Below are 24,357 nucleotides of genomic sequence, written 5' to 3'. Positions count from 1 at the left end.
ACCGAGTTCAGATCAACCACTTGAATGATTTAAACAAAGAATTACTTTGTCGTTTGTATTTTTCTTATTAAAATACATCGTAGAGTCTCAAAACAAGTGGATGATCCAAGCACAACATTACCCCCACTGTAATACGTTCACACCAGCGGGACATCAACGAGAGGCACTCTTTGGCCACTTCTGGGTTTTACATTACCCTAATAAAAACACAGCCGCCTGACTTGCTCTACTGCAAAACTCATTATAAAAAAAAAAAAAAATTATAAAAAACACAAAAAAAAAAAAACAACAACATTGAAAAATATGGAAAACAAATTCTCACACATCTGGCAAGTTGATTAGTCTCACAGTTTTTCTTATTCAAAAATACCACACTAACATTTGGATAATTAAAAAAATTTTAAAAAATGTTTCTTTTTTTTTTTTTTCGTTTCATTAAACTATTTAGAAAATTTACTTGTTAAAAAAACCATTTGATTATTTTGTTTTTGCTTTTTTTCTTTCATAATTTTTATGAAATACTTTTTTGTTTTTCAATTTAACAACTAGATTACATATATAATGTTTATTTATTTATTTATTTTTTTCATCTGTTTTTGTTTGTTGTCTTTTTGTTTAAAACCTTATATAATTTACAATATATTATCACCATTATCAATGGTCACATAAAATTAAAAAAAAAATTAAAAAATTGATATTATTTTTCGCATTTATCAAGGCGATTAACATTTCTCTAGAAAAGTTAACTTTGGTCATTTATAGTAAAAAAAAGGAACAAAGTTAAATGAGAAATACAAAAAAAACAAATTTATACTTTTAAAAATTGCCTAAGTTTTTTGCATGATTATAAAGAGGTTCTCGTTGATATTTTTTTTTATACATTTATACTTTTGTTATTTGAAAAAAAAAATACAAAAAAAAAAATTAATTAATTAAATTAAATTCAACGAGAAAAAAATACCCCGATCAATGAAAAAAAAAAAATCACACTTACACCATTATAAAAAAAAAAGTAAAAAAAAAAAAATTAATATTTTGAATGATAAATAAATTGAAGAATGGAATTTACAATAATTAATAAAATTCATAGTGCTAAAATAAGAAGAAATTAAGCTTTAAAATCTCAATAAGTTCTCTTGACCTTTTTAGTTATTTTGTTATTTTTTTTGCGTTTAAATAGTCATCATAAACGCAGTCCTTTTTTTTTTTTTTTTTTGTCGTATTTACATTGGACATTATTACATGATACGAAACTAATTAATTTTTAATTATTGCTTCGTATCTTTGATTAATAAAAAACGACGTACGGTGCGTAAATAATCGATAGGAAAACATATTTTTTTTTCAGTTCAAACTATCGACATAATCCATATTCCCTTCATTTTAAAATAACTCTTTAGGGTATATAGGACAATGTTCTTTTTTTTTTTCCTTTGAACTTTCAATATACTATTATTTATATATATATATATTTATTTTTTTTTTATTAATTTAAAACTTATATGATTTATTGACGTGGTCCACGTGCTGCCTCTTCAAGTACACGAACCTTCAACTCACGCTCTCGTTGTTGCCTGTAACAAAAAAAATAAAAAAAATCATGAAAATTAATATCTAGTTGGTGTTTTTTATAACTATTGAATCAATCATCAAATAAGTTATTAATTTTATTTGTATTTTGTTTTTTTTTTCTGTGATTAACTCACAAAAACATATTCTTCTCATTGTTATGTTGTTGCTGTTGTTGTTGGGTCACAAACCTAAGGTACTCTTCATGATGAGCAACTAGAGATGCATGCTGAGGATATCTTTCTCGTTCCATCATTAAATGACGTTGCAGCTGTTCATGATGAGCTGCCATATCCGCATAAGGCCTTCCAAGTAATTCAGCTGGATGTAATCCCATACCAGGATCCCTTGACATCATTCCTGGTCTTGGATAATTACCACCAGCAACAGCTACAGTTAAAATAACAAAATAAATAAATAATCATCAAGTAATCTATCATTATTATTATAAATATTTAATATTTAATTGTGTAATTTGTTTGTTAGATAAAATAATGATTGTGTTATAGCTCAAAAATGTGCTTTCTCATTTGGTACCACAATAATCATTCACACATTCATACAAAATTATTCTATATCATACATAAAACATTCATTCATCAAGATTACTGTTAAAATGTTAATTAAATAATACAAATATAAATGAGAAACTCTCAAAGATATTTATATTAAAATTTTTTTATACTCGTTCACAACTCTTGACGCATACGCTTGTTTTTTTTTTTTAATTTTAATAAGCCAAGGAAAATTGAATAAATAAATATAATAAATAATTAAAACAATAAAAAAATTTATAAAAAAAGAAAAAAAAAAGAAAATAAAGAAAAATTGATTAGAGCTTTTGTTTTTTTTTTTGTTTATTTTCCTTTTTTTTTTTCTTTTTTTTTGGGAAGGAGACATACCAGGCAGGGGGAATCCAGCGGCAGCGGCAGCTGCCTCCTGCTGCTGCTGTTGCTGTGCCTGTTGTTGGGCCTGTTGTTGTCCCGGATGTAGGTGCAAGTGGGTATGCGCGTGCGTATGCGCGTGAGTGTGAGCATGATACTCGGGCGATATGCCAGCCATCTGAAGCCGGACCATTGGGTCGGCAGCTAGAGCCAGTCGCTCGTCAAGCTGACCATGACTATGATGATGTCCCGGGACAGGATGGCCGGACCCGGCCCCACCCCCTGCCAACGATGGCACCCCGCCGGCTCCAGTAGGTATTCCTAAACCACGCACATCAAGTACCATTCATTTACTATCATCATCATAATCATCAATAACACATTCATTTATTTAAACCCCCCTCTGTCATACATTATCCCATTCATTCTCTAAATTTTCCCCTTTTATTCTCATCTCATCACATTGTCAATCAATCTATCAATTAAACTGAGCTTATTTACTCATGCATGCACACTTGTATTACATCAATTTTAAATTAAAAAGAATAATTAATAAATAAATAATAAATGAAAATTGATAATATAAAAATAAAAATTTAAAATAAATTAATTTTACCTAATCTTTCTAGACGTTCACGATCAAGTGGACTTGGTCCTGGTCCCGCTCCATAAAGACCAAATTGATGAAGCCCTTGTGGTGGTCCCGATGGTCCAGGTGCCAAACCAGCAGCATAACGTCTATGTACTTCAAGCCAATGTGGATCAACTGGACCAGGCATTGGTCTTGGTGTACCCTTAAGTAATTCTTCTTTCAGCCTATCATTTAATTCTCTCTCACGTAATTCTCTTATTTCACGTTCTCGTTTTTCTCTTTCCATATGTTCTCTTTCCATTTCAAGTCTTTCTCTAGCACCAGGTCCATACATATAATGCATTGGTAACATTGGATCAGGTGGTGCTGGATGTCGAGCTGGTGAAAATGCAGCATGTGGTCTTGCATATTCAGATAATTGTCGGAGTGCTGGTGTATCAGCATATGCTGGTCTTGCTGCATATCTATCATATGGTGATACAACTGGTTCCATTGGACCACGACTTGGTGGTTTACATACTTCTGGTTGTTTTTCAGGTGTTGTCATTTTTCTTGCTTGTTGTTGTACAGCACGATCTCTTTCTTCTCTATCTCTTTCAGCTTGTTTTCGTGTTCTTTCTTCACGTTTTCTTGCTAATTTTGAATCTGGTACAGGTTTAAACATTAAATCTGTTCTTGTACATGAATTATTTTCACCTCTATTCCAATGACGAAGGAATATTGCTGATTGTGATCTATGACATTCAGAATCTTCAATACGTGGTTCAGGTGAAGGTCCACGTGGACTTGGTGGTTCTTCAGGTTCAGGTTCAATCATTTCTTGCTCAATTTTTGGCTCAATTGGAAGAGGTGGTGGTTGATGTTGTTGTTGTTGTGGATGTGGCGGCAACTGTTGATGCTGTGGTTGTTGATGATGATGGTGATGATGTGGATGATGATGAATTTGTTGTTGCTGTTGTTGTTGCTGCTGCTGTTGTTGTACTTGTTGTTGTTGTTGCTGTTGTTGTTGTTGAGCTTGTTGCTGCTGATGTTGCTGTTGCTGCTGCTGTTGTTGTTGTTGTTGTTGTTGATGCTGCTGTTGCTGTTGTTGCTGTTGTTGTTGTTGCTGCTGCTGTTGTTGTTGTGATTGTGATTGTTGAGTTATTTGATTATTCATTTGTGGCTGTGATGACGAAGAAGAAGATGATGGCGGTTGTTGCTGATGATGAGATTGTTGAGGTGGTCGATGATGATGATGAACACTAGCCGACGATGTTAAACAAGCAGATACCATTGATGGTTGTTTTCGTTGACTATTGTGTGATGATGAATGTGATGAGGAATGACTGTGTGACGAGTGTGATGATATACTCATATGTTTATCATGATGCTGAAGTGTCGTTGCTTGATGCATTGACGACGAATGATGATGTGTTGCAATATGATTATCACCCTCTTCACGTGTTGTAACACTTGATGAACTTGTACTTGAATGATGAGCAGTCATCATTGTTGTTGCTTCAGATCTTTGTGGACTTGGTGGTGGTATGGCATGAGGCACTGGACCATAAGGATATGGTGGAAAACCTGGATATCCAGGAACTGCTGGATAACCAGAATAAGGATGAGGATGATACGAATGCATTGCAGCAAAAAGTGGATGATGCATCAATGAATGATGAGGATGAAAAGGATGTGTTGCCATATGTGGACTTGGTTGTTGACTTGGATGCATCACTGGCTGAGGAATTGACGTTGGAGGTGGTGGCAATGATGTTGGTGATGCTGCAACTGATTGTATCGATGGTGGTTGATTTTGTGATGGCTGATTCAGTGGTTGTAATGGCGCACTGAGTAATTGAGAAGAAGACGATGACGAAGACGAAGAAGAGGATGTCGGTGGCTGTTGTGGAGCTGATGATAATCCTGTTGATTGTTGACTCGTATGTGAATGTGAGTGTAAATGTGAATGAGAATGTTTTGATGGCGTTGGTGGTTTTCCTGCATCTGGATCTTTTTTAATATTATCCAAACTTGGTCCAGGAAAGCCACCTTGAAATCCAGGTACTTTAACTTCTTTTAAACTTTGCAGTGGATCAGGTTCTGGTAATATGATTTCTTGTTTTATTTTTAAATTTTGTGGTTCCATTGGTGGTGTTGCTGAAAGATTATATATTGCTTGAGGTTTTTCATTAATTCCACTTTGCAACATTGACGTTGGTAATTGCAAAGGTGGTGGAGGCAATGGTGGTGGTGGTTGAATTGGTTGAAAATGATTTGGTGATTCTGTTGGTATCATTTCTAATCTTTCTTGTGGTTCCATCATTCTATTGTCTGATATTCGTTGTTGCTGTTGCTGTTGTTGTTGTTGTTGTTGCATTTGTTGCTCTTGATTATGTTGTCTTAAACGATCATCTGTTGGAATCCTCTCAGGCATTCTTATACTATTATTGCTATTATTATCTTGTTGTTGTTGTTGCTGTTGTTGTTGTTGTTGTTGTGGCACAATATTTAATCCTAATGGCTGTGGTGATGAGGATGGTATTTGTGGCATTTGTGGTATTTGTGATAAATTTTGAGGAATATTTAAATTTAATGGAGGTGGAATTGCCATATTTTGAGGAATTGATTGTGAAATATGATCAATTTGATTTTGATGATGATGATGGTGATGATGATGTAAATGATGATTAGTTAAATTTGGAGGTGGTAATATATCTCTTGGTGGTGGTAAATTACTTGGTGGTGTCTGACTGATATTTTGTGGCATTTGAATACTTTGAGATAAATTTTGTGGTACAGTTTGTGTTGGAGGTATATTTGAACCATAAGATGATTGTAAATTTAATAAACCTTGACTGTGTGATGATGTTATATGAGCTGGTAGTTGTGATCCAATTTGTAAATGTGGTATACTTTGTGGTATCATTAAAATTGGATTAGTCATTGGTTGTGATAGTATACGTGATGTATTTTGACTCAAATCATTAATAAGCATTGATTGAGATGATGAATTGAGATTCTGTAAATGTTGTGATACATCTGTTATTGATTCTTTTGTATCTTCATTATTATTATTAATTGGTGACATTTCTGTATCATGTGGACCACTTAATGGTTCTGTTTTTAATTGTATTGGTTTAATATTATTTACATTACTTTGTAAATTTGTATCTTCAATTTCACTTTTTATTTCTATATTTTCATCAATTATTGTTGATTTTTTATTATCAATTGAATGAAGATCAGATAACATTGGTATTCCAGGTATAGCTGGCATTATAAGTATATCTGATATAAGTGGCATACTTGGTGTTGATGATATTGGTACAGCAACTGATATTGATTGTTGAACAGTTGTTGGTACAGTTATTGGTGCATTTAAACTTGCAACCGATGTTGTTGTCAATGAAGATGGAAGAAGATGATTATGATTGGGTGTTGAAGCCGGTGGTAATTCAGGAATTTCTTCTTTTATAGATGCTGCCATTATGCTTGTTGTTGTTGTTACTGTAGTTGGTATTGATGCCGTAGTAGTTATTGGTGCTGTTGACAATGGCAATATTGACGATGTAGTTAATAAAGATGACGACGACGACAACAACGACGATGATGTTGTTGTTGCTGTTGTTGTTGTCATTATTGGTGGTGTTGTTATCGCTGATACTGATGTCTCTGTCACTGTCAGTGTATTTGTTGTTGATGCTGTTGCTGCTGTTGTTGTTGTTGCCAATGCTGATGACGTTGTCATTATTGTTGTCATTTCTGTGGATGAAATTGTAGTTGCTGATGTGGTTACAGTAGTAACAGCAGCAGTAGCAGCAGTTGTTGTTGATGATGATGCAGGTAACGAAGTTATTAATGATGATGTTGTTGTCGTTGTCATTGTTGGTATTGATTGAATAGGAGTTGGTGGTGATAAGGCAGCATTTTCATCAACAATTGGTGGTACTTGTTGTATTGTACTATTTGTATTTGTATCAATTTCAGTATCACGTTCTGGTTCATCCATAAGTGAATTTGAGTCAGTTGTTAATGACTCAGCTGGACTATCAGGACGTTTACGTTTTTGTGTATCCTTATCCTCCTCATTGTCATCGGCTTGGGGCCTCTTTTGGCCCTTTTTTGGAGTCTCCACTTTGGCGTTATTACCTTTTTTCTTTTTGTCAGGAGTTTGTTGATTTTGTTGCATTTGTTGTTGTTTATCTTGATCTGGTGTATCAGTACCACCTGTTCTACGTGGTCTTGATGGTCTTGGTGTTTCTTTAGCTTTATTACGTGTTCGCATTCTACCGGGACTCTCCGGCGATTCTGCAGGCACTGGTCGAAATAGATATGGTGCTGCTGGTGGTAATTCTCCAGTTTTTTTTAAATGAGTACGACATTCTGAACACAATAATAATCTATCTTTACCAGCAACTTGATAATCTTTTGATGAAGTTGAAAAACAATGCTGACAAGATCTTTCAAATGCTGAATTATTTGTATTTGTATCTCTTGAATCACTATCTTCTTCTGAATTATCGTCTTCTGTTACTGAACTTGCTTCACCACCTCCTCCACCACCTCCACCACTGCCTGGATTGCTTGTACTACTATTATTATTGTTATTATTACTATTACTATTACTATTATTACTATTGTTACTATTATTATTGTTATTGTTGCTGTTGTTGTTATTATTATTATTATTTGTTGTATTTGTATTATTTGATACTGATCCAGTATTTCCACTGGTACCGTTACCAGTTGTACCACCACTAGTACTATTGTCAGCACCACCACCACTGCCAACAACAACAGTTGGTGTTTCAGGCTCTGATGTTGATGTTTCTTTGACTGGTGTATTATTTGTTGATGTTGTTTCTTTTGGTGTTGATGGCTCTTCTTTTGGTGTACCTGATCTTGAATTTCTTGTATTACGTATACGTCGTAATGAACCTGGTCGTCGACGTCTTGGTGGTCGACTAATATTTGCTGCAGGTGTTTTTTTCCACAAATAATAAAATTCAACAAGTTCAGGTGTATCTTTATGAGGTAATAATTCTTTTTTAATACGCCAAAAATTTTTACCAAATGAACGTAAACCCTTGATAAAGCGTTTCTGTTGAATTAAAATAAAATACAAAATTAATAAATTAATAATAAAAATAATTAATTATTATTGTCAAAAATAATTTTAAAAAAAAACTAACAGTGTCTTCTTCTGGCCATTTTTTATCGATTCCTTTTGGTACTGGACATTTAACAAGGGCTTGTAATGCCCTACCAGAATCATATCCAGAATCGTGAAGTATATCAAGTGCGTTGATTGTTGTATCGTCTCTTGATGCTGCTGCACAACCATCATCTGGTGATGCACCGTCACACATACCAGCAAATGCAGCCATTGATCGGGCCGCCCTCAGATACATGAGAAGTGGTCCATCCAATGACATTGCCGGTATCCATCTTAATTCCTCACGTTCTTTTGAAAACTCTGGATCTGGTAGCAGCTCAGTTGATGGAACACTCGGCCGATAGTCAGGCAAGCGAGCCTGGCAAGAAACCAATTCCTGTACCCAGAATATTTGGATTTGGAAATTGCGGTTAGCAAAGGAAATGTTAGAAGCTGTTGTTAGTAATGTTTTTATTTTATTGTTTTTAAATAACTTTTTTTTACTCTATACCGTTTAAACTATGTTATTACTTTTTTTTTTTTTTTTTCAAATTTTATTTACAATCAACTATTATTATTTTTTTTTATTTGTGAATTATTATTGAATGAAAAAGGGTTTCAAGACAGCACCACCACTGGGCTTGATTGGACAACGATCAATCTACAGTATGTACGGCAGAAAGAAAAGATAATAAAAAAGTTAAAGAGGAAAAAAAAGGCCGCCAAAAGTCTCTCTCACCGTGACCAAGAGTCCACATTGCCGTTTTTTTTTTTTACTCCAAGCACAAACATCAAAATTAACTCTTTTTTTTTTTTTTTTTATTTCTTTCTTTTACCATTTATTTTGTTTGAGTCCAAGCGCACCTTTTTTTTTATTTTCCTTTCTTTTTTTTTTTTTTCTTTTCAAACACATCCTCCAATCGATTTTCCAACAAGCCTCAATAGTCACTCAAAAATATTAATATGCATTAGATGGATTTTTATTTTTTTTAAAAACATTTTTAATAACAACAATGAAAGATTGAAAAAAAAAAAAAAAAGATGGAAATGTGTGATGAATAAATAAAAATAAAAAAAAAAACAACAAAGACAATGATAATACATATGTACGAGTAATAAGATAACATAAATAATGATAGAGGACTGGTTGCAATTGAATATTTGCCAAACCTGGTGCGATGGACCGACCCGAATCTCGCCCTGGGTGCCGGCGGACATCTCCCCCTCCTCCGAAGCTCCGCCGTCTTTCTCCAGCGTATCGACTGGTTGTTTTCGATCTTGAGTTGATTTTTTTTTTCGTTTTATTTTGCGGTTTTTTATTATCAAACACGCTTTAACTCGATCTATCTGGCCTAGTCAATCCCGCCTGAACCGTAGGGTAATAATTTTTTAATTTTACAATCAATTTAAATGTTTTTTTTTTTTTATTTAAAATTTTCTTTCAAATGATAAATCATTTAAAAATAAATTAAAAATACATCATATATATATTTATATTTATCATGCTCATCATATAATTAAGAGAAAAAAAAAAAAAAAAAAAAAAAAGTCAACTTCCAAGTTTGTTGTTTTTTTTTTTTTTTTCTTTTCTATATAAAATTAAAAATAAATAATTTAAATAATAAAAACAGGAAGGTATAATAACAACATAATTGAAATATTTATTATGCATATTTAATTTTAACTTTTTTATTATACTTTTCTTTTTTTTTAAAAAAAAAAAAAAGAAAAAACAAAAAATCTGTAAAGTGGTCATTAGTCACGGTGAAAGTATAATAGAAACCACCCCCTCCTACATCCCTCCCCCTTCACCCCTCGTCACATATGGCCATCATCAAGAAGTAAATACATACAATTCTCTCCCAGCGACATCATCCATAAAACCACAAATCTTTCTTTTTTTTTTTTTTTTTTTTTCCTCTCAAAAAAATAAAAATTAAAAAATACTCTTACTTGTACAGAGAAATATAAGCAATTATTATGCACATAATAAATAAATTTATATTCAATTCAATAATAAAAAAAAATATGAAAAAAAAAAAATAATAAAAAAAATGAAAGTATTTTTATTTATTGTTGTTGTTATTTAGTCATTGCCAAAATCGAAATAAATAAATAAATAAAAATAAAAAAAAAAAATTTGGAAAGAAAAAGTATAGAAGGAGAAAAAAAGGGGTGAACAGAGGGTGGGGGCGTTGAGGAGGTAGAAGGGGGGTCTAATAAAATTCAAGATGCATCTGAGTATGTGGTGAATGAAGGGGGTGGGAAAGAGGGAAGGGGGCAACGCGGCAATGCAACGTTATGCCGTATTTTTTTTTTTTTTTTTATTATTTTTTATTTTTTATATATATCCAAGCAAGAAAAAAAATTAAAAAAAATTATTTTTGAGTTTTTTTTTTTTACTCCAAAATATTTTTATGACAAATGCCAAAAAAATTTATTGTTTTTTTTTTCTTCTTTGCATTTTATTATTATTACTATTATGATTTTTTTTTTTTTTTTTTTTCATTATTATAAATTTAACGCGAAAAAAGAATAAAAAATTAAAAAAAAAAAAAAAAAAAGTCAATACGCGAAAGAGTGGGGATGAATAAAAGGTAAAATAAAAAATAATGATATTTTAATAATTAAAAATTATTTGACATGCTTTTGATAATGTAATTAAAAAATTTGTCAACTTACCCGTATATTACTCGTCTTTCAATGATGTGTTATTCACGCATTGTTTTCTCATATATATAATCTTTAAATAATGATGAAAAAATAAAAAAAAAAAAAAAAAAGAAGAAATAAAAAAAAAAAACGCTACACCTTTCTGTTAATTACACGTGTCCACATATGCACAATAATAAATTAATTAATCCTTCATTGTTTAGTTATACACTAGGTTGTTTATTTTAAATTGTTTGATTATGAATATATGCACCTTATTTTTAATATTTTTGGCACCTTTCACAGATTCAGTGGCCACAACACCCAAACGTAGCCATCTTGTACTGCGTTTCTTTCGTTTTTCTTTGGTAGTTTGTGTCGCGACCGTTAGTTGATGTTGGGGCGCTAGCTATTCTTCTAGCGGCAAATATCAAATTAAAAACAATAATATTATTTAAATAATTATTCATAATAATCATAATTATTTATAATAATTTTCAATTATTATAATGATAAATGGCAAGGGAAGTTTGTGAATCTTAAAACTAAATTTTAATTTTAAATTAAAACACAAAAAATTGTTTCAATTTGTTAATTAAATTAATTAATAATGTATAATTAATTAATTAATATAAATATTTTTATTAAATGTTTGTAATTTTGTGATGTTATTCTATGTAAATTTAAGATAATTAAAAATTGTTTTTTCTATTTTAAATTAACAAAAGTAATTAGTTATTTTTGAGTCATAATGATTAACAACTATTACTAATAATAAAAAAAAAAAAAGAATGGGTTTGCCAACAATTATTATTTCACAAATTACACTGTAAAAAAATTTCATGAATATAATATGTATACAAAGTGTTTAATAATATTTTTTACAGCATAAATTTAACGCTAATTATGTTTTGTCTTAAAAACAATAACAATTACTTTTTATGCAAAATTGACATGAAAAAAATTAAAATCTCCTTGTTAATAATTCAAGGAAAAAAAAAAAAAAAAAACAACATAAATCATAGTTGATATAAAATGTGAAAAAATAAATAAATTTTCAAGTAGTTTTTCCTTACTTAAATTTACAATAACTTATTCACATTTTTACGATGTAGAAAAAAAAAATTGTAAAATTATTATAATTGCGACAAACAGTTTTATAAATCGAGTGTTATTTTATAGATTTTTTTTTTGCTTTTTAAAACATTTATATTTAATTATCCGTAGAATTAATTTTAGTAAAATCATAAATAATGTTTGATAAATATGCAACACACAAGTAACTCATTTAAATGCACATTGTCAGTTACTCATTTTAGTGATGATAAAATTTTCCGCAATCACACAAACTAACAAATATATAACTGATAATAATAAAAAAAAAAAAAAAACATTCATGTGAATCAATGCTTTGTAAGCAACTTGTTTCTGGAAATAAATACTCATCAGGATTTCCCTATTACGAAATATTAATAATTACTCAAAATAATAATTACAAAATTAAAAAAAAATAAAATATTTAATCAGTTAAATTAATTTGTTATTTACGTTTTAAAAAATTTTTTTTTTTATTGAATTCTGTAGAATTTCTTTAGATTTTTCTTCGTAATTGCTCCAGATTTTTTTTCCAATTACCTCGAAAATCTGGAGTATTTAAACCAGGGGTAGTTTAAACATGATTATTTAATTTTTTAATTCAATCTTTTAATAAATAAAAACCCTGAGAAGTTTTACAACCTTCTATTCATTTTTATTATAGATAAAATTTTGTATTTTTTTTTTTTATTTTTATATTTTAATAATTTTATTATTATCCCTCAAGGTTATTAAATAAATATATATAGCTATTTTAATATCCGACACAAAGCACGATTAGATACGATGAAACGTGAGTAAAGTCATACAATATAATTGACTTTTGTACTCAAACAGATATCAAATTTGTTTTTTCCTAAAAATTTAATTTTCCAATAACTATATTATTTACTACAAATAAATAATAAATTTTTTATTTTAAATTTACACAAAAACATATGTAAATTGTTATTATCTCTATAAATTTTTAATTCAAAAAAACAAAAAAAAATAAATAAATAAATCAAATAAATAAAAAAAAAAAATGATAAAAAATTGTATTTTTTTTTAATTTCAATTTTTGAGATAACGACAAATTGCTTGTATATAATTTGTGGATAAAAGAAGAAGGGATATTGATGGTATATATATACCGGTTGTGTTTAAGACCTCTTGTCTTCAATTACATGTCCAATCACTCGTTTTATAAATACCCATACTTGCATTTTTTAAGAGTGAGTGCATGTGTGTGTATTTAATATTTCAATACTCTAGTATCAGTGAAGAGAGAGAGAAAGAGAGAGTGGGTTATTTTATTTTAGCCAGCTGGATAAATCAAGAGAGACAGAGAGAGAAAACAAGAAGAGAGATAAAGACAATCAGTGTGTACATGATAATGTAATTGTAGTGGTTAATGATCACTGATGATTACATGCCAGAGTGGCATCGGTGGGTTCATAAATATCAGCAGGCATCAGTTGACCAACTCCAGTAGTGACTAACACTCAACAACACACATTTTTGTGTCAAGAAATAATTAAAAAAATAAACTATCATTGGGTTACATGTGTCTTTATCAATTACAACAAATTTTTTTGGAGTGATTGGTTTTTAAACTGATACTCATCTTTGATTCATCATCACAATCTTATCTGAGTTAATGAAAAGTATAAATTTATATCAAATTTTTTTTTAAATATCAGTTCATTGTACTCCAAAACTACGTATCATTTAGAACTTTTTTTTTTTATTTTGTTTTGAGTTTAGGTATGAGCAAAGAATTATTTTTTTAAAAATCGAATACAATTTAAAAATGTTGATCAGGTCAATGACACGAAAAAAATAATTACATTTTATTTTTTATTTTATATTGAAATTAAAATTACAAAATAAAAAAAATTGTTTTTTAAAACTACGTAAGTAAATTTTTTTATTTTAAGTATTAAATATATAACCTATAATAAATTGTTTAAATGATTTTTTATAAATTATTTTAGGTCGAGGAGAAAATATAAAAAGTAATCATGAATCAAAATGATAATGATGAGCCAGTTGCAACAGTTGTTTCTGGTTCACCATCAAATCAATCTTACAATAATAATCCAAGATTAAATGAAAATTCATCATTAAATCCACTTGCTAGTCAAACGTATTTTGCCAGTGAAAGAGTCATAATTCCACAAACAGATAATGTAATAAATTAATAGCTAATAATCATAAAAAAATTGTTAATAATAATATTAAAATTTCTTTTTAGCATGGATTTAGTTTTAGAAAGCTATGGGCTTTTACTGGACCAGGTTTTTTAATGTCCATAGCATACTTGGATCCTGGTAATATTGAATCAGATTTAAAATCTGGTGTTACTGCTCAATACAAGGTTATTTATTATTGTTAAAATTGTTATTTAAATACTCGATTATTTATTTAAAATTTTATTTATTTATTTTAGTTATTATGGGTATTATTGAGTGCAACAATTCTTGGTCTTTTTATGCAAAGATTAAGTGCACGTTTAGGAGTTGTTACTGGTCTTCATTTAGCTGAAATGTGCTATCGTCAATATAAAAAAGTACCAAGATTATTTTTATGGCTTATGATTGAAATTGCAATTATTGGTAGTGACATGCAAGAAGTAATTGGTACTGCAATTGCATTCTATCTTTTATCAAATAAACGGTAATCATTTACTCACTGATAATATCATGATAACATCAATGTTAAAATAATTTTATCTTTTTTTTTTTTTAAATATTTAAACAAGGTTAAAATATAATAATATTTATTTTATTGTAGAATTCCATTATTTGTTGGTGTATTAATAACAATTGTTGATACATTTACATTTTTATTTTTGGATAAATATGGATTGAGAAAATTGGAATTATTTTTTGGTTTTTTAATAACAATTATGGCTGTTACATTTGGTTATGAGGTAAATATTTAATTAGTTATTTATTTATATAATAAATTAATTTATGATTTGTTTATTTTAGTATGTTAAATCAGATCCACCACAGTGGGAAGTACTCAAAGGAATGTTTACACCAATGTGTGAAAATTGTGACAGTAGTGCTCTTCTTCAAGCTGTTGGAATTATTGGTGCAGTAATAATGCCTCATAATTTATATTTACACAGTGCTCTTGTCAAGGTAATACATATTTTTCTTTTTTTTGTTTAAAACAAATATTGATAATAATTATTTTATTTTTTAGTCAAGAGATATTGACAGAAGAGAACCAAAAAAAGTACGTGAAGCAAATATGTATTTTTTTACTGAAGCAACAATTGCATTGACAATATCATTTTTTATAAATGTATTTGTTGTTGCTGTATTTGCTCATGGTTTATTTGGAAAAACAAATCATGAAGCTTTAGAAATTTGTAAATTGTCAAATTATACTTTGGGAACTGAAGTATTTCCTGATAATAGTGATCTTGTTGAGGGTAATTTGTATAGAAATGGTATATTTCTTGGATGTACATTTGGTGGTGCTGCAATGATTATATGGGCAATTGGAATATTAGCTGCTGGACAATCATCAACAATGACTGGTACATATGCTGGACAATTTGCTATGGAAGGATTTTTAAATCTTCAATGGGCCAGATGGAAGAGAGTTCTATTTACCAGAATTATTGCTATTGTGCCAACATTTTTTACTGCATTTTATTCAAACATTGAAGATTTAACAAAATTAAATGATGTTCTTAATGCTGTTATGACTCTTCAATTACCATTTGCAACAATTCCCACAATTGCTTTTACAAGTAGTATTTTTATCATGGGAGATTTTAAAAATGGAGTGTTAGTATTTTGTTTTTTTTTTTCTATTTTTAGAAACTTTGATTATTAATAATTTATAATATTTATATTTTTTAGATTCAGTCGAGTTGTCTCAACTGTTTTGTCAGTAATTGTTATCGCTATAAATATTTATTTTGTCACACAAACTGTACAAGAAAGTATTGACTCAAGCAATTGGTATTGGTACATTGCAATTGGAATATTTGCAGTTATATATCTTGGTTTTTGTATTTATTTTACAATTCATATGATGATTTCAATGGGTGCTCAATTTTTAACAAACAATCGAGTAAGTTAATAATCATCTTGTATCTTGTGTAATTATTATTTAAATATTAAAATAGTAGTTAATCTATTTATTTGTATTTTTTTAGATTATTGCAAAATACATTGGTGGACCAATTGAAATGAATTTTTCATTGACAAATCCAGCAGCTTACTCCAGGTAAGAGTATGCGCACGACATTCCGAGCCACATAATATATTAATTTTTAACTAAATAAATTATTTTAAAAATTTATTACTAACAAAACAAAAAAAAAAAAAAAAAACAATTGTTTGTTCTTTTTCTTCTACTTATTTCTGTTCATTTTATTTTATAAAATTAATACTCATGAGAGCTTGTGGTGTGGAAATTGTCGGTAATGGTTTTTCAATAATTAAATCATTTGTCTTTAAAATGTCAGACATTGTTCAACTTCATAAGCAATCGAAAAATTACAAAACCATTCCATCATTTGTATAAAAAAAATTTAAAAAAACAAAACAATAATAATAACAAAATTTTAAAAAGTTATTCAAAGAATTGACTGAGTACTTAGGGGAAATGCGGTGTAATTAATAATATATAAAAAAAAAATTTTATTTGTACTTTGTGTACGCAAATAACAAAAACTGTAAATTAGTCATTAAAAATTTTATAATTAAAAGTTAGTAGTGATGTAAAAAAAGAAAAATTTATACATATAAATATTTAGTTTTTAAAAAAAACCGTGTATAAAATCAAATGTACTGTGCCATTTTTTAATGTATATCCTGAGCCTAAATAAAAATAAATTGCATTACATTAAAAACCTCGTAACAAATTGACAACATGAACATAAAAAAAAAGCACTTAAATAATGAAATAATAAATAATAGTCAACTAACAAATTAATGGTAGTAGAAAGTATTGTGTAGTTAATTTTTTGCAAATACATGGACAACTTATTTATGTTTTTTTTTTTAACCTTAACATTAATATTTCAAACTTTAATTTGTCAATATATTTAAAAAAAAAAAAAAATTAACTGCACGATTTATTAATGATAATTCATTTCATGCTGTATTTATTTGTTTCTTTAATAACAAAAAAGTGAGTGTTTGATATGAAAAATTCATAATTTCAATATCTGCAATTCAAAAGAATAATCATTAATTTAATTTTATTAATTAAATAAAATTAAAAACAATAATTATTTTATCCTCATTAATGATGCAGTTTTTCTTATTGAATTTTTTGTGTTTTATAAATTTTATAAAACAACAAAATCATTTTGCTTATTGTTTAAATATCAAGTGATGTTTTTATGTTGTATTTTATTTGTTTTATGATTTAAATAATAATATGAATTATAAGTTGTAACTAACAGTATTTCATAACTCACAATCAATAAACAGTATGGCCCTGCGAAGGACAGTCCAAAAAACTAAGTGTGATAAAAAAGGTAAGAATTTTATTTGTGTTTAAATCATTTTTAAATATTTATAAATCTTCATTATTTGTTTGTAAAAAAATAAAAATATCCCAATATAAATATCATGATAAATTAATTTTATTTTTAGAGACAATGCAGGGTTCACGGGATCCGACAGTGTAGCAGGCAGCTTTACATCATTTTAATATGGAAATAAATTGAAATTAAAATTTTACAATAATAATACAAAAATAGATGTATATATTTTTTATAAACTGATATTTTTGTTGAATATATTAATATTTTATTTTAATTGTTGAAAAATATTCGTAATAATAATACTAGTATTGTTGTAAATTATTTTATTTATATGATTTATTTATAATAATTCAAAAAAAATTATTATTTGTTTTTTCTTCTGGATAATTTATTTGATTTTCACAAAAAATATGATTCATCAATTTGACAAGTTTATCAATAATTGTATCACGTTTGAAAAACCTCAAAAAATGCATGAAAAATATATTTTATCAATTACACTTGAGGTAGATTAATTTAAGTAAATATTATGACTATATTTTGTTGAATTATAAATTAATATTATGCTTATTTTGTTTGTAAAAAAATTATTATCCTGAAAAAAATTTAATTGAGACAAAATTTTATATTGAAAGCTATTTGTTTTGTTATTTATTAGAAAATAAATAATTTTATTTTTCTTTTTATCCAAGTGTATTTCTTTTTATGTTTTTATAAAGAAAAATTTTCATTTAATTTAAATTAAACTAGCCCATTTGATGGATAATTAAATGCCCATTAATTTTTTTTATCATCAATATTTACCCAAACGAGTGTAATACTGATGTGAACGTTTTTTAACATACAAATATATAATGATCGATGAGAAAACAAATCCCATGAGTGAAATTATATATGCTGACGTGATAATTTCTGAAAAATAGAATATAAATTAAATTTTCTAAGAAAAAACTTTGAAATATTGAGAAAAATTGAAAGATGTTTTACCTCGAAAATTTTCGCCAGGTCCAGCAGACTCATTACACTCGGCATGCCAATCATCAGGCACCAGATCTTTTGTTAATTCAACAAATCTATCAAGAGGACAATTTGATGTACATCCAGGAAGTGTCAAAAATGTTGGTTCATTTGTTGAATTTTTATATGATATTGTTACACTGTACTGACTTTGTTTATTAATTCTCAATTCAACGAGAACTGTCGCTGCATAAGGAGGACAATGGAAATCAAAAAGATTCAATCCCATTAAAAAATTAGCAAGTGTATCATCATGAGCACTGTATATCCACACTTTTCTATCAGGTAAAAGTTTTTTTTGTGATTTTAATACCATGTTATTAGTCATTTGTCCAATTAATGTTCCTAAAAAATTTCAAACAATATAATAAAATTAATTTTTCATTTTATTTATAACAAAACGAACCTATTTTCAATCGTGCAAGAATTTTATTATATGCAGGGATTGCAAATGATAATTCAGCAAGTCGTTTTATTCCATCTGGATAAATGGTTTTTGTCCATTCAGGCAATGTAAAATTATAAAGACTCTGTAATGATTAATAATTTAATTATTTTTAAATAGAAATGATAATTTTACTTGATTATTTGATTAATTAAATTTACCTCAATGTATAATGTGTTGTATATATATTCAACTTGATCAAGCGTATTAATTTTTCTACCAGTCATTTGCGTTAAATAATCAAGTAATTTTTTATTTTGTTCCATTAATTTTGTAAATTCATTAGATTTTAATAATTTTTTCTTTTCATAATTATAACGCTGACAATGTTTTTTTCCAGCTAACATATAATCATTTTTTTCTGGTACAGTATGAACTGGTATTGGCATCCATTTTAGTGGATCCCATACTTGATCATCAATTGGAGTATAAAGACCAGCTAAATTTGCTTCTGCTGACATGAGTGTTCTATCAACATCAGTACTTTCAACATAAATATCATACAATGAGTAATGTTTTGGTAACAGATGGTCGTAACGTTTTCTCAGCCATCGTCCAAGCATTAAATGTTCATGTTTTCCAAGCTGAATAAATAACAAAAAAAATAAAAGGAAGTAAATATTATTTAAACGTCACTTTAAAATAAACATTCCTTATCAACAAAAATTTAATTACTCACACTTTATCTACTTAAACAAAAATAATTATCAGACATTAACAAATTAGAATGACCTCAACGTGATTAACGACTATCATTTATAAAATAATTAATTATATTTTTCATATCAATTATTATCTTACATTTGTCAGTTGACCAAATGGAACTGGCCACAGTGTCTCATTATTATAAGGATCATTTGGATACGGATCTAATGGAGTTCGATCACCATGTCTAAACAGCTAAAAAAATTTATAATGCAAAATAAATAATAACAATGTTAATAAACAAATAAATAGACTTGAAAAATACTTACAACATTTGCAAAAATAATTGTGTCAAGCTCAGTTGAATTTTTGCCAAAAGATAAACCACAATTAAAGATAATAAATATAACAACAAAAATCATTTTCATCATGATATTTATAGATTTTCTATTTGTTTATTTTTGTGTTGTCAAAAACATATGTTTACTTTTTTTTAATGTAATTTAATTCCACAAATTTTTTGATGTTTATAAATAACTTTTTGACAAATAAATTGAAGAGAATATAAATGGATGACTGTATAATTGATACAACCTGTAGAATGATATTATAATTCACTCTAGAGTGACCAAAATCAGACAGAAGCAGGACAAAGACTTTTATTTATTTATTTTTTTTTACTATCAGCTTATCAGTGCTTATCAGCGTCTGTCAAATTAAAAAAAAAAAACATAGAAAAAATGATATGACGCCATCTGACAGGGCAATTATTTTTTTATCTACCAGACAGCGCTCTATCTTTTTTCTCCACATTTTATAAATTTAAAAATTAATTATATAAAAAAATTAGAATAAAGATGATTTTTTTATAAAAAAATATACTGAAATAATTAAAACTTTAACCAACTTGAAAAGAAAACAGCTTCATAAATTTAAAGAACAAAAAAAGCATTAAAAAAATTATAAAATTAAATTAAATATAAAATGAAAAACACCAGCTTTGTTTATATATTAAAAAACTTAATATTTTTTATATATATAATAATATATTACATTTGTGAATAACAGGTGGTTTTTATCTTGATATAATATTGTATATTTTTAAATTTTATCTTCAACTATTTTCAATATACGAGCTTAATAAATTCGATGAATAAAAAAAATTCTCACTTATCCCATATATTTTCTATAGTACAATATATATATCTATATAATTAATAATTTATAAATATAATTTTTTATTAAATTGAATTATTTAAAAACGTAATTTAAAAATCTAAGTGTAATTTTGCAAAATATAAATAACAATGTATTAAAAAATTGACTTTTTTTTTGCAATTTAAAAATATGCTTATATAGGTCAATAGTTGTTTATCAATTATTCAACATTTTTATAAATACCTATAACCACAACAATTTAAATTATTAAATATTCGGTGATATTTGCACTTTGATATATCAAAAGAAAAAAAAACATTGTTTGAGCAATATATTGTTGTCTATGAAAACAATTTTTTTCTTTTCTTTAAAATTCATTAAAATGCATTATTATTAAATAATTAGACATAGTTAATTCACGTTATATTAAATATATTCTGATAATTAAAATAATCAGGTTCTTCTTTGGCGATAGCGTTGGGTGAATGCAATAATACCCTGGGCAACAAATGGCCACAATATTAAAAATGTTAATAATTTTGGTGAACAATCTGGCAGTGGCCACCATCTTGATTGTACATTAACAGCACATTCCTAATTAAATAATGTATTTATAAAATTATTATAAATATTTTTAACTAATTAAAAACAATAAATAAAATAACATACAGATTGTGGAGCTAATGCATGTAAAGCTTGTCCTTCTAGACTCCTAACTCTTCCAGTAATTCTATCCAAATCTCGTTGTAAATTTTGCATTGTCACAGCAATTTGATTTAAAAATTCAGCATTTTTATTTTTATCATCTTTTTTATCTCTCGTACGTCCTCGTTCACATAATTGTTTAGCATCATTTGTTGGTTCAGTTAAATCATCTTTAAATCCATTTGTTAAATTGACAGGTACTGGTATTGTTCGTGAAGCACCAATTGATGATTTAGTTAAAACTTTTTCAGGAGCTGTCTGTGAAAGTGAAATTAAAATAATATTATTAATATATAATAATAATAATAATAATATATGAATGTTACAAATAGGAGAAAGGATGCTGAGAAATAATATTAATTTAAAAATGAAAGGTCATAGTTACTTCAACGGTGTCTTTAAATTCATCTTCTTCACCATCAGTATCTGGAGGTAGTGGACTTGCACTGTGACTACTTGCTGGACTTGTTTCCAGGCTACTTGTTATGTGACGTGATGTATTTCTTACCCTGTGTGGTGAAGTTTCCCTCGATCCTGTAACATACAATTACCATTACTTTCTGATCAATTTTTTTATCTATGTTATAGAAAAAAGTGTATAGTTTGATACATTAATTATAGATTATTTATTTATTTATTTTTATACCTAGAGGTGAACCGGAAAGAGGTGAACCAGGTTGTGACCTCATTCTTTCAATTACAGGACCAACAAGTAATTCAAGATCTTCTGATGGTACACTTTCATAAAATGAATCTAAACTACCCAAAAAATTTGCAACATTATCTGTATATGACATTGTTTCAACAATTTTTTTTAATTCATCAACATAATTATTCATCGCCTCATTACGACTCATATTTCCAAGTCTCATCCAAGCATCCCATTTAGCTTTTTTTACAACTTCCCAAAATGCTGGTTTTGCTTGTTGACATGGTCCTTTTGTTGCTTGTTTAAAATATGCATAAAATCGCAATTGTAGTTCATGACTTGGCTGATATGCACCTGAAAGAATAAAAGAAAAAAAAAACAAACAATAATTTACTATTATTAACAAATAATATAAATAATATAAATTTAAAAAATTAAATTATATATATTTGAGAAAACTCAATTTACTATCTTGCAATTTTCTTTAATGTTTTTTAACTTGACAAATTTTATTTATTATTTTTTGTGGTTTTATTTTAATCATTTGTGGCATTGCTCGTTTGTTTTGTAATGTATTTTTAAATAAATAATTTTTCTACACAAAATTTTAGGAGACATAATATTATAATGACAATTTGGAAATTTTTTTAATCATCAAAATTATCAGACTGCAAAGAAAAAATTTTTAATTAACTGGAAGATTTAAATATAAATACAGTACAAATTTTATGAAACTAATATTACCAAAAAAATATATAATTATTATTATGAATTATTAATTATAAAAAAAACGTGAAAGTGTAAAATTCAATTCTTCATGCAAGTCATCGAAGCCTGACCAGATGACCATTATCACTTTCGAAAAATTCAATGGAATAAACAACTCTAAACATGATTTAAAAATAAAAAATAAAAAAAAAAAGGAACAAATTTGCATTTGAATACAATAAATAAAATAAATAAAATTAATGATTTAAACTGTTTTAATGGTTATTGATTAAATCCAGTTTTTCGTGCCAAGGATTATTCGAAAGAAAAAAAATTAATTCCTTATCAAGTTCATAAATATTAATTAGATATTATTTTTTTCAAAAGAATAACATAAATAATAATGATGCTTGTAAAATAATATTAAATGCGGAGAATGCACGAGATAAATAATTGAACTTTGTAACATTTTAAAATCGCATGTTCATTTAAATGACGTCACAATAACATATCCATAAAAATTAAATTAATAACAATTATTTTCCTTTAAAAAAAACATACCATTTTTAGGCAAATTCCTTATGACATTGACAGCTGCATCAAATTTTTCCTGGGTTGTCATTATTAATAATGCTTAATATTTAATCTAATTACAACACAAAAAAATAAAAAAGTTAGTATATCACTTATTTAATAAACACCAATCACTCCAGCAAAAAAATATATATGATTCTTTTTTTTTACTTCACAAATTGAGTATGTATAAAAAAAATAAAAAAACACATTAATCAATTGTAAATATAAAATCTATTGCTATAAAAAAAAATAATAGACAAGTTGATGAAGATATAAAACAACTAATTGAACAATAAAAAATGATAATAATTGATAGTGTAATAATATGACTTGATGATGGGGTATGCAAGTGTCGTTGTTACAAGAGTCCAATGTGCCCAATGTGACTTGATACACAGACCAAAGTATACAACAGAATGGCAGAGAGAAATATAATATTATTCTGATGATTTGATAGCGCTGACAGCGATAGGAACAGAGATAGTAATAACATCAAGTAGCACTGTAAAAAAATAATAATAATTATAAGAATAAAAAATAAAAACAAAAAGAGCCAAGTGATTGGAGAGGGAGATGAAAATAATAATAAAAAAAAATATGAGTTATTAAAAAAAAAATAAATAAATAAACGAGTCAACCTCGAAAGTTGATGTGTCAGCTTATTATCTGTCTTCCTTTCTCTTGGTGCCAAAACATATGGGTCTATAACTCTATATCTTCACTTGTAAATTCAACTATGTTATATCTTACTTTCCACCTATAATCCTGCTCTTTGTTGTTGTTGTTGTTGTTGTTATTAATCAACCAATCAAACTGTGTTGTTCAATGTTCATTATTAAAAAAATTATAACACTTGAATAATTTTTTTTATATTTCTATCACGCAAACTCACTTCCAAGGATATTATTGTGGCCTCAAAAGTCATCTAGACATGACAACGTGTCATTCATATTAATACATAACAAACAATGGTTATTAATTTATTTTTTTTTTAAAAGCTCCTGTTATTGATAGAGCAGGAT

At 27.5% G+C, this 24,357-nt stretch overlaps 4 protein-coding genes across 14 annotated transcripts; 1 reads left to right on the top strand and 3 right to left on the bottom strand.

Annotated features, from left to right (window-relative positions):
• Positions 1 to 121: 121 nt before the first annotated feature.
• Positions 122 to 11,177, bottom strand: LOC122847404 (arginine-glutamic acid dipeptide repeats protein). Of its 8 annotated transcripts, none has more exons than XM_044145047.1 (7): positions 10,865 to 11,177; positions 9,353 to 9,548; positions 8,220 to 8,579; positions 3,070 to 8,128; positions 2,472 to 2,774; positions 1,707 to 1,959; positions 122 to 1,574 (listed from the first exon to the last, which is right to left on the bottom strand). In XM_044145047.1, the coding sequence occupies exons 2-7, from the start codon at positions 9,398 to 9,400 to the stop codon at positions 1,508 to 1,510; spliced, it is 6,090 nt and encodes a 2,029-aa protein (XP_044000982.1). In that variant the 5' UTR covers positions 9,401 to 9,548; positions 10,865 to 11,177; the 3' UTR covers positions 122 to 1,507. The 8 variants fall into 8 exon arrangements, with proteins under 8 accessions (XP_044000982.1, XP_044000984.1, XP_044000983.1 ...); XM_044145049.1 differs by having other exon boundaries at positions 1,761 to 1,959; XM_044145048.1 differs by having other exon boundaries at positions 8,220 to 8,561.
• A 1,910-nt stretch (positions 11,178 to 13,087) lies between these two features.
• On the top strand, positions 13,088 to 17,650 carry LOC122847401 (protein Malvolio). 2 transcript variants are annotated; one of them, XM_044145045.1, is made up of 11 exons: positions 13,088 to 13,575; positions 13,676 to 13,824; positions 13,906 to 14,100; positions 14,166 to 14,288; positions 14,361 to 14,587; positions 14,705 to 14,843; positions 14,905 to 15,060; positions 15,125 to 15,717; positions 15,793 to 16,006; positions 16,092 to 16,162; positions 17,542 to 17,650. In XM_044145045.1, the coding sequence occupies exons 3-11, from the start codon at positions 13,933 to 13,935 to the stop codon at positions 17,597 to 17,599; spliced, it is 1,749 nt and encodes a 582-aa protein (XP_044000980.1). In that variant the 5' UTR covers positions 13,088 to 13,575; positions 13,676 to 13,824; positions 13,906 to 13,932; the 3' UTR covers positions 17,600 to 17,650. The 2 variants fall into 2 exon arrangements, with proteins under 2 accessions (XP_044000980.1, XP_044000979.1); XM_044145044.1 differs by adding an exon at positions 17,377 to 17,423 and having other exon boundaries at positions 13,088 to 13,824; positions 17,542 to 17,647.
• Positions 17,651 to 18,225: 575 nt separating this feature from the next.
• Positions 18,226 to 20,240, bottom strand: LOC122847403 (prostatic acid phosphatase-like). Its single transcript, XM_044145046.1, has 6 exons — positions 19,869 to 20,240; positions 19,696 to 19,794; positions 19,056 to 19,478; positions 18,856 to 18,979; positions 18,420 to 18,794; positions 18,226 to 18,344 (listed from the first exon to the last, which is right to left on the bottom strand). The coding sequence occupies exons 1-6, from the start codon at positions 19,968 to 19,970 to the stop codon at positions 18,226 to 18,228; spliced, it is 1,242 nt and encodes a 413-aa protein (XP_044000981.1). The 5' UTR covers positions 19,971 to 20,240.
• A 294-nt stretch (positions 20,241 to 20,534) lies between these two features.
• On the bottom strand, positions 20,535 to 24,305 carry LOC122847400 (acyl-CoA-binding domain-containing protein 5). 3 transcript variants are annotated; one of them, XM_044145042.1, is made up of 6 exons: positions 24,086 to 24,305; positions 23,321 to 23,405; positions 22,049 to 22,405; positions 21,788 to 21,936; positions 21,367 to 21,660; positions 20,535 to 21,291 (listed from the first exon to the last, which is right to left on the bottom strand). In XM_044145042.1, the coding sequence occupies exons 2-6, from the start codon at positions 23,379 to 23,381 to the stop codon at positions 21,151 to 21,153; spliced, it is 1,002 nt and encodes a 333-aa protein (XP_044000977.1). In that variant the 5' UTR covers positions 23,382 to 23,405; positions 24,086 to 24,305; the 3' UTR covers positions 20,535 to 21,150. The 3 variants fall into 3 exon arrangements, with proteins under 3 accessions (XP_044000977.1, XP_044000976.1, XP_044000978.1); XM_044145041.1 differs by having other exon boundaries at positions 20,948 to 21,291; positions 23,974 to 24,087; XM_044145043.1 differs by lacking the exon at positions 24,086 to 24,305 and adding an exon at positions 23,974 to 24,085 and having other exon boundaries at positions 20,948 to 21,291; positions 23,321 to 23,837.
• Positions 24,306 to 24,357: the final 52 nt, after the last annotated feature.

Source organism: Aphidius gifuensis, linkage group LG1 (genome assembly GCF_014905175.1).
Source record: "Aphidius gifuensis isolate YNYX2018 linkage group LG1, ASM1490517v1, whole genome shotgun sequence".
NCBI lineage: Eukaryota > Metazoa > Arthropoda > Insecta > Hymenoptera > Braconidae > Aphidius > Aphidius gifuensis.
The sequence above is the reverse complement of the archived record's forward strand: the minus strand, read 5'-3'. Positions and strand labels throughout refer to the sequence as shown.

Excerpts from the sequence above, each read along its gene's own strand:
- LOC122847404 (XM_044145047.1), bottom strand. The coding sequence starts at position 9,400 with ATGTCCGCCGGCACCCAGGGCGAGATTCGGGTCGGTCCATCGCACCAG. Across the intron at positions 8,580-9,352 it reads GGGTCGGTCCATCGCACCAG|GAATTGGTTTCTTGCCAGGC; the intron begins GTTTGGCAAATA and ends TTCTGGGTACAG. Across the intron at positions 1,575-1,706 it reads AATGAGAAGAATATGTTTTT|GCAACAACGAGAGCGTGAGT; the intron begins GTGAGTTAATCA and ends TTTTTGTTACAG.
- LOC122847401 (XM_044145044.1), top strand. The coding sequence starts at position 13,933 with ATGAATCAAAATGATAATGATGAGCCAGTTGCAACAGTTGTTTCTGGT. Across the intron at positions 14,588-14,704 it reads TATCTTTTATCAAATAAACG|AATTCCATTATTTGTTGGTG; the intron begins GTAATCATTTAC and ends ATTTTATTGTAG. Across the intron at positions 16,163-17,376 it reads AATCCAGCAGCTTACTCCAG|TATGGCCCTGCGAAGGACAG; the intron begins GTAAGAGTATGC and ends ATCAATAAACAG.
- LOC122847403 (XM_044145046.1), bottom strand. The coding sequence starts at position 19,970 with ATGATGAAAATGATTTTTGTTGTTATATTTATTATCTTTAATTGTGGT. Across the intron at positions 18,795-18,855 it reads TCTTGCACGATTGAAAATAG|GAACATTAATTGGACAAATG; the intron begins GTTCGTTTTGTT and ends GAAATTTTTTAG. Across the intron at positions 18,345-18,419 it reads ACCTGGCGAAAATTTTCGAG|AAATTATCACGTCAGCATAT; the intron begins GTAAAACATCTT and ends TCTATTTTTCAG.
- LOC122847400 (XM_044145042.1), bottom strand. The coding sequence starts at position 23,381 with ATGACAACCCAGGAAAAATTTGATGCAGCTGTCAATGTCATAAGGAAT. Across the intron at positions 21,661-21,787 it reads AATTTAAAGACACCGTTGAA|ACAGCTCCTGAAAAAGTTTT; the intron begins GTAACTATGACC and ends TCACTTTCACAG. Across the intron at positions 21,292-21,366 it reads ATGCATTAGCTCCACAATCT|GAATGTGCTGTTAATGTACA; the intron begins GTATGTTATTTT and ends TTATTTAATTAG.